Here is an 8,799-nt window from a genome sequence, read left to right as displayed (position 1 = left end):
CACAACCAAAGAAGGGCCATGTCTGTTTGCGGTGTGGAGGCAGGGACTCAGATGCCCTTCCAGGTCCGTGCCTCCACACCGCAGAAGATAGGACATGTCCGGTTTTTGGCCACATCTTGCAGATCGTGGTCTCATTGAAGTCAAACACATGGCTGGTGCCTTGCAGATCCAGGCCTGGTAGAGGTGAGCAATTGCCAGACAGGGTGCAGGGGTAAAAATAAAACACACCCTTACCTGCCACAGCTGTCCTGGTTCCAGCACCAAGCACTCTGCTCTTCCACTTCTAGCCCCTGCTGGAGTGGAAGTGCGACAGCTGATGCGCAAATTACCACTGACAGTTAGGCTGCAACGAGTACTTAAGTAAATCAAGTAACAGAGAAAAACCCTCAATGGAAATTTTTTGCATCAAGGATTAATTTGTGTCATGTGACCATGGAGCGCAAGTGAAGCACTTGCCATTACTCGCACTCCGTGGTAACCCGCCGGCACACACCACACTAGATCCAGAGACATCGTCAGCACATAAGCGCGCACTATGCCCTGACAGTGTAGCGCATGAAGATGATGGAAGATCTGTGGAGCGGCACCCCTACAGGATAGGCAAGTATTTCACTGGCACTGACGGCTAAGAGCAGAGATAGTGGCACTAGGGGGAGCTGATGGGACAGAGGACTGATGGCATGGGGGAAGGGGGGGGGGGGGGGGGGTGAATTTTTATAAAAGAAAACATAAATTAATTTTTTTTTCTTATTGGAGAAAGGTTGGATGAAGCAAAAAAAAAAAAACAGACCAGACCACAAACTTGCAAAGATATGTCAAATTTTATTGTATCTGCAGTAAAACCAGCATTAAAACATTTCTTGCCCAGAGACATTTTTATTGCAGTTCAAACACGTGATCTTACAGAAGCTGGAAGACCTACAGGACAAAAGATCTTCCACCCATTGCAATGAGAACAGTACAGGAATCAAATCAGGTGGTAGCCAAACATTTCACCCCAGTGATCAGTGTTTAGGACCGACATGGTCAATACATCCTTCACCTATACCTTGGTGGTCAAGGACCAGCCAACCACCACTGCTGTTGAGAAGTTCCATATATAGCAAGTTTTTGACACCCTTGTAGTTTAGGAGCACAGCCCAGAAGAATGGAGTCGGGCTACGCAAAGTGACTTTAGAGGCTTGTTGGATTCCTGGATGTGAACAAAGCCCCGAGCAAGCAAGACAAGCATATAAATAGCACAATACTGCCAGGCAACCACGTCGGTAGACTCAGATAGTAGCAGCCTAGCATCTACTCCACAGCCATATCTGGAAAGGTTTCCAGACGACCTTTTGATCTACAAAAGGAAGGCTGTACAATGACAACTTTTTTTCTCCAGCGGACCAGTACTTTTAGGTTCCATTAGACCCATTTTACCAATAGATACCATGTGTATAGCTCCGGCGTTCTGTCTTCTTCAAAGCATAATTCTCCCCTCCGTTATTATCCCAATATTCTGTGCCCTGGCACCAAAAACAAATACAAAACTCAGCCCGCTTGGTGCCCAGAGGAAGCGGAAGTCTGAAGGAGAAGGTGTCCGTCTCCCCTCCTCCATAGGGATCACGTAGGAAAGAGCATGGCAGGTCGTAGTGACTTTTCCAGTTATCGTAGCTGACCCGAAGAATTACTCGTTTCTCATACCCAATATTGTGCACACGTACCGTACCGGCCACGGCTGCTCCCTGGACAGCACATTGCTCCAGACAAACCTGCTGCTGGGTGAGCCTAGCCCGGAAACTGGAATAGTCTTGAGTTGGGGGCAGAAAGTCCAAAGTGTATGTAGAGGTGGAAAGTGGGCGCAGAGCTCTCAATGAAGCCAAGGCGAGCACCAGTGAATCTTCTTCGAAGAGCGGACGAGAGAAGTGACGTACTGTGGTCAGGGCCAGTCCAAGAGCGTCGGCAAAGACTACACCCTTTTTACGTGGGTCTGAAGGGCGAGAAGTTGGAACCAAACATGACTTTGTTGTAGGGAGACGCAAGTGGTGTGGAGGAGGGGGGCTGAGACACAAGCACATGGAGAAGTCGCCAGGCATTGTGTAGGCAGAAGTGAGAAAACCTAGGACAAGAGATGAACAGACATGTTAATGACGCATGTAAAATGCAGAAATCACGCATCATGCACGGTTTTGTCGCCCACATACAGTAAAAGGGGGCTTGTATCATAGCTCCTTTCCAACTGCCGTAAGGAGGAATATGAGGCTCAGGACACCCATTCAATACAATGATGCCTTCACCCTGTGCCACTCATTGCCCATACAGTACAGGATTCAATTTATACTTTGAATTCTAACCCACAAAGCTCTCCACAGTGCTGTACCCCCTACATCATCTCAATCTCCCACCCCGCCCATGTTCTGCCAATGATTTACGTCAAACCACCATAATCCAAACCTCTCACGCCCGTCTCCAAGACTTCCTCGCAGCTGCACCAGTTCTCTGGAATAATCCTGGATAATCTGTTTAACTCCCGACACCCACAATGTTAGATGCTCCCTAAGGCTAGGTCTACACAACGACATTTGTTGCGCGACATTTTGTCGCACAACAATTTTTATAATTATAGTCTATGGTGTTGCAGCATGTCGCATATCGCAGTGGGACACCATAGACTACCATTATGAAAATTGTTGCGCGACACATGTCGTCATGTAGACCTAGCCTAAAACCACTTTTTTTTGTGTGTGACCCATCACATCCCTAATCTAATCCTTCTCCATTCACCCAGTTTGATATTAATCCTCCGATCATTTCATCCATCAGTATCCACCACCACACCCATTGCACTCAGCAGCACTACAGATACCAGCTGGTGGACAATATAGCTTTATTGGTCTATGTCAGCTAAACCTAACTAGCCTATTCTGTGCCCCGGTTATGCCAGAAATGTAACTTTTATAATCTGCTAATTAGCCTCTAGGAGCAAGGATGGGGGGGGGGTTGTTCCTGCTCCCAAACCCAAAGACTCCGTTCTCCCACCAAGTCCTGATTGCGCGCCCCCCCCCCCCCCCCCCCCCCCGCTCCTAGAGGCTAATTAGCATATTATAAAAGTTAGATTTCTGGCGTAACAGGGACATAGATAAAAGTAGGAATAGGCTAGTTAGGTACTTGACTAGATTTTGGGTGGTAATCACTTTACAGCTGACCGTAAATGCTGGTAATTAGTTCTCATCAGTATATTGAGCTATAGACCTGTATTACTTATAGCCTTTACCGTTCATTATGGTTTTCCAATTTGTCTGTGATTGGGATAGGTTGTCCAGAAAAAATAAAAAAATAAATTCTGGTTGGCAACCCAGCCCCCGACCCACAAAGTGAACACAGCAGTATGCAACCCCCCACTATTAATCAGCTATGGGATTTCCAAGAATAGAGCATCGTCCTGACTATTTAACCCCATCTAGCAGCGATGAAAGGACAGGCGGCCACGCTTGCGCAGCACACTTCATGCACACCTATGGGACTTCTATAAACAGCCAAGAGTGCACCCATAGTGATGAATGAAGGGCACACTGTGCATGCCTGGTGCGCTCCCCTTCACTTTAGGGACCTGGTTCTGGAGATAGGTGGGACCTGCTTCTATCTGACACTGATGGTATATCGCTAGGATATGCCATGAATATTGTAGATAGACCAACCCCTTTAATTATCAATTACTGTAATGTCTCATTGGTCTGTAACACTGAGGAAAATATTAGCGCTATACAAAGAGCACGGTGGCTCAGCGGTTAGTATTGGTGCCATGCACGCCTGGGGTCCCTCAGCGGTTAGTATTGGTGCCATGCACGCCTGGGGTCCCTCAGCGGTTAGTATTGGTGCCATGCACGCCTGGGGTCCCAGGAGAAAATCCTACGTAGGACAACACTTGCATGGAGTTTGTATGTTCTCCCCGTGTTTGCCTGGATTCCCTCCGAGTACTCCGATTTCCTCCTACACTCCGAAAAACATACCAATAGGGAACTTCAACACTTGTTAACGTCTAAAGCGCTGCGGAATAGGTCAGCACTATATACGCAAGTAAAATAAGTCAGTCCAGTAGGTCGGGGATAAACAGCCTGTGTTGGAATACTGGAGGAAGAGCTGTATTCCCCATAATCACTCCGACTCCCATCAGAAAAGCATTGCTCTACAAGTCTATGGACACCATTTCTATCAGACAGGAGGCCATCGAGGCTTGTACTAGATCCCTTTAGATGCATTGCCTAGTCAGCGGGACATACCTGGGTGCCATAGTCAATGCATCACATTAAAGCCACAGGTTACAATTTTTATCAGAGGAACAATATGGGCACCAAATTGCAGATCATATGGGGTGACGTATAAGTACTAGCCACCTGTAAGTCACTTGCACAATAGGGCACTTTTTTCGGAAGTGGGGGGGGGGATAAAAATAAATCCTAATATAGCAGCAGCCTGTAGTAGACACTATTCTTGTCAATAAGTTAAAGACATAAGACAGAACACAAGCTGCTCACCTATTGTTAGAGAAGAGAGGAGAGGAGAGGAGAGCCGGTGGCCAGGTGGTGCACAGGGCTGCTATCCCAGAACAGAGCAATACGTCCGCGTCTTCTCCCACCGGCGCCCTGCGCCAAGTGACCAGCTGTGCTCCAGATAACAGACTAAAGCCTCTCCGTGGTGTCACGTGATCACAAAGGACTCGTTATTTCAGCGACCAATAGAAACGGGACTGTCCGTGTAGGGGGCGGGGTTAGCGGTACTGAACCACCTGGGAGCGCTGAGCGTTCACGCTGCGGTTCTGCGTCATCAGTGTGATCTGCACGTGTCCGCCGGGTGCGATCTGCGAGGGGGGGCAGTAATCTCAGACAGAGTGGGAGGAGGCGACACCTCAGGTGGGGTGGCTTTCCACAAGGATTCGCCATTAACAACTACTGCTGAAGTTTCATGATTACAGCAGTAACCTAGTACAAGAGGTGCCCCTATAACCAGTGCCAGAGTTCCTACTTTACGGTGCCCCTATAACCAGTGCTAGAGTTCCTACTTCACGGTGCCCCTATAACCAGTGCCAGGGTTCCTACTTTACGGTGCCCCTATAACCAGTGCTAGAGTTCCTACTTTACGGTGCCCCTATAACCAGTGCTAGAGTTCCTACTTCACGGTGCCCCTATAACCAGTGCCAGGGTTCCTACTTTACGGTGCCCCTATAACCAGTGCTAGAGTTCCTACTTTACGGTGCCCCTATAACCAGTGCTAGAGTTCCTACTTTACGGTGCCCCTATAACCAGTGCCAGGGTTCCTACTTTACGGTGCCCCTATAACCAGTGCTAGAGTTCCTACTTCACGGTGCCCCTATAACCAGTGCCAGGGTTCCTACTTTACGGTGCCCCTATAACCAGTGCTAGAGTTCCTACTTTACGGTGCCCCTATAACCAGTGCTAGAGTTCCTACTTTACGGTGCCCCTATAACCAGTATAAGGCCTCGTTCACACGAGCGTGACGGATCGGCTCCGGATGCGTTCAGTGAAACTCGCACCATGGGGCCAGGGCTGCATGAAAAACTCAGAATATAGAACATGCTACAACGCAGAACTGATGCGTGGAAAAAAAAAAACGCTCATGTACACAGACCCATTGAAATGCATAGGGTCAGGATTCGGTGCGGGTGCTATGCGTTCACGTCACACATTGCACCCGCCCTAGGCCCCTTTCACACGAGCGAGTTTTCCGTGCGGGTCCAATACGTGACGTGAACGCATAGCACCCGCAATGCGTTTTTCACTTATGGTTACTAAGAGATGTTTGCAAACCTTCAGTTTTTTATCACGCGCATTAAAAACGCATCAAAACGCATTGCACCCGCGTGAAAAAAACCCCGAAACAACTGAACGCAATCACAGACAAAACTGACTGAACTTGCTTGCAAAATGGTACGAGTTTCAGTGAATGCATCCTGAACGCATCCGGAGATAAGCCGTCACGCTCGTGTGAAAAAGTCCTTAAAGTGCCACCATATATACGGTAGGCCCCTTTCACACGAGTGAGTTTTCCGTGCGGGTGCAATGCGTGACATGAACGCACAGCACCCGTACTGAATCCTGACCCATTTATTTCAATGGGTCTGTGTACATGAGCGTTGGTTTTCACGCATCAGTTCTGCGTTGCGTGAAAAACGCAGCATGTTTTATATTCTGGCCCCATAGAAGTGAATGGGGCTTCAGTGAAAAACGCATTGTATCCGGAAACAGGTGCGGGTACAATGTGTTTTTCACTGATGGTTGCTGGGAGATGTTGTTCTTATCACGTGTGTGAAAAACGCATTGCACTCGTGCGGAAAAAAACTTAACACAATCGCAGACAAAACTGACTGAACTTTTGGTGCGAGTTTCACTGAACGCATCCGGACATATTCGCCGAACATATGGAGATATTCGCGCCCGCCATATTCTTTTACATTGTGAAGAACTTTGACCCATGACACATCCATCAGGTGGTACAGGACAGCCAATTGAGATGTTTCAGCACATGGACGTACCCCCTACCTTATAAATAAACCTGATCCTGCCGCCATTTTACATTCAGTGTTTTGCCAGTGTAGGGAGAGGTTGCTGTGTGGCGCAGGGACAGGCTGTTAGGGACACCAAACGCTAGATAATAGGGCCACAAAAGTCCTTTTAAGGACTGGTATAAGTGTGCTATCGATATGTGTGATACACAGAGGGGTGCGATATACTTATAATATACTTTTATAATGAGTCAAAAACACATAGATCTATATAGTGATCACCTGAAAGTCAGGGGGCTAGGGGCTAGGGTCTTACTAGGGCCATTTTTATATAGGGTAAGGTTCCGGACGGGGTCGCTCTTATCAGGGCGGGTGGTCTGTGGTTAGGCTATCAGGGCCAGAATAGCACCCCCTGTAGGGCAATATCAGGGACAGTTCTTTGCCCACCCTGTCCTTCAATACCACATCATCATCTAGCCCAGGGATAGATGGTTTTGGCTTTCCCTCCGGGATTCATGGATGTGCACTGGAACCCCCCGGATTGTGGTAGGACATATGGTTTCTGATTTAGTGCCGCCGAGCACCTGATTTGGTGCCGCCGAGCACTTGTTATTACCTTACCACATCTATGCTTTTTGCTTAACTTTAATAATTTAATTTATTTTCATTTTTAGGGATATCTTTTCCATTTACACATCCGCAAAATGGGTCCGCATCTATTCCGCAATTTTGCGGAACGGGTGCAGACCCATTCATTTTAAATGGGGCCGGAATGTGCTGTCCGCATGCGCATTTGCGGATCCGCACTTCCGCATCTGTGCTTCCGTTTCCGCAAAAAAAATAGAACATGTCCTATTCTTGTCCGCAATTGCAGATAAGATTAGGCATTTTCTATTATAGTGCCGGCGATGTGCGGTCTACAAATTGCGGAATGCACATTGCCGGTGTCCGTGTTTTGCGGATCCGCAAAACACTTACGGACGTGTGAATGGACCCTCATAGTAACATTATTAAAGGTGACGTTTTATCTTTATGTATATTCTAATGGATTGCCTTCCTTGTACAATGTTATAATATACTTTCTATATTAGAAAGTATATTATAGTGCATTTGTATTGTGCGGCAGTTGTGTGCGGTTCTGCTGCGATACTGCAGGTATATAGAGGGACAAGCGTTATTGGGACAAATAATTTCTACTGGTGTGATACAGTGTCCCCCCAAAAAACCTGATTGAAGCGGGGTGTTATATACCAATATACTTTCTTTATAATGCATTTGCGCATGCGTGTACGCGAAAATTATATTGCCGATATTTCGCATTTTATGAATGGAGATCGCAAATTCGAATAATACATCTGGTATGTCACTGTCCATGTTGTGGGACTATTTGTGCACTTCCAGTAATTATTTCTTGGCTGCAAATATGAGCTGAAGGTTTTTCAGGTTCGCCTGCCATTTAAATGAATGGGACCCGCCGCGAACTTGCGGTTCGCGAACATTTGATCGCGTTTGTGAACCGTCCCGGCAGATGTCCGTCCATCACTATCCGTCACGCTCGTGTTAAAGAGGCCATAGTGTTCATAGAACCAGTACTACAGTGTCCAATTATACAGTGCCCATAGAACCAGTACTAGAGTGCCCACATATACAGTGCTCCTATAACCAGTACTAGAGTGCCCATATATACAGTGCCCATATAGCCAGTACTAGAGTGCTCATATAACCTATACAAGAGTGCCCATATATATAGTGCTCCTATAACCAGTACTAGAGTGCTCCTATAACCTATACAAGAGTGCCCATATATACAGTGCCCATATAAACAGCAGAAGAGTACCATCTTATACAGTGCCCACATAACCAGTACTAGAATACCACCCTATACAGCCTCTCTTTAATGAGCACTAGAGTACCAGTATATGTACAGTACCTATATATACAGTACTATGGTGCCCATATATACAGTGCCCATATAACCAGTACTAACCACTATATACAGTGTCTATATAAACAGTACTAGGGTGCCAATATATACACTGCCCAGTGCCCATATGACCAGTACTAGAGTGCCCACATTTGCAGTGCCCCTATAACCAGTACTAAAGTGCCCAAATATACAGTGCTCCTATAACCAATACTAGAGTGCCCAGTTATACAGTGCCCATATGACCACTACTAGAGTGCCCACATATGTAGTGCCCCTTGTAAGAAGGTACAAGGAATCATCGTGGATGATAGGTAGGTGTCACCGAGGTTTCTGGCCTCGGTGGAGTAAGAGCCGGTTTTTATGTGTCAGCAGC

At 47.0% G+C, this 8,799-nt stretch overlaps 1 protein-coding gene across 1 annotated transcript; it reads right to left on the bottom strand.

Moving 5' to 3' along the window:
* Positions 1 to 802: 802 nt before the first annotated feature.
* LOC120986305 (protein phosphatase 1 regulatory subunit 3C-like) lies at positions 803 to 4,676 on the bottom strand. The gene is made up of 2 exons (XM_040414808.1): positions 4,515 to 4,676; positions 803 to 2,098 (listed from the first exon to the last, which is right to left on the bottom strand). Exon 2 carries the CDS (start codon positions 2,073 to 2,075, stop codon positions 1,416 to 1,418), a length of 660 nt encoding a protein of 219 aa, XP_040270742.1. The 5' UTR covers positions 2,076 to 2,098; positions 4,515 to 4,676; the 3' UTR covers positions 803 to 1,415.
* Between the last annotated feature and the right edge of the window lie 4,123 nt (positions 4,677 to 8,799).

The sequence above is a fragment of the Bufo bufo genome, chromosome 1 (genome assembly GCF_905171765.1).
Source record: "Bufo bufo chromosome 1, aBufBuf1.1, whole genome shotgun sequence".
NCBI classification, from domain to species: domain Eukaryota; kingdom Metazoa; phylum Chordata; class Amphibia; order Anura; family Bufonidae; genus Bufo; species Bufo bufo.
This window is presented reverse-complemented; position numbering and strand designations above follow the sequence as displayed.

What these genes read in the sequence shown, in the direction of transcription:
- LOC120986305 (XM_040414808.1), bottom strand. Translation starts at nt 2,075, where the DNA reads ATGCCTGGCGACTTCTCCATGTGCTTGTGTCTCAGCCCCCCTCCTCCA.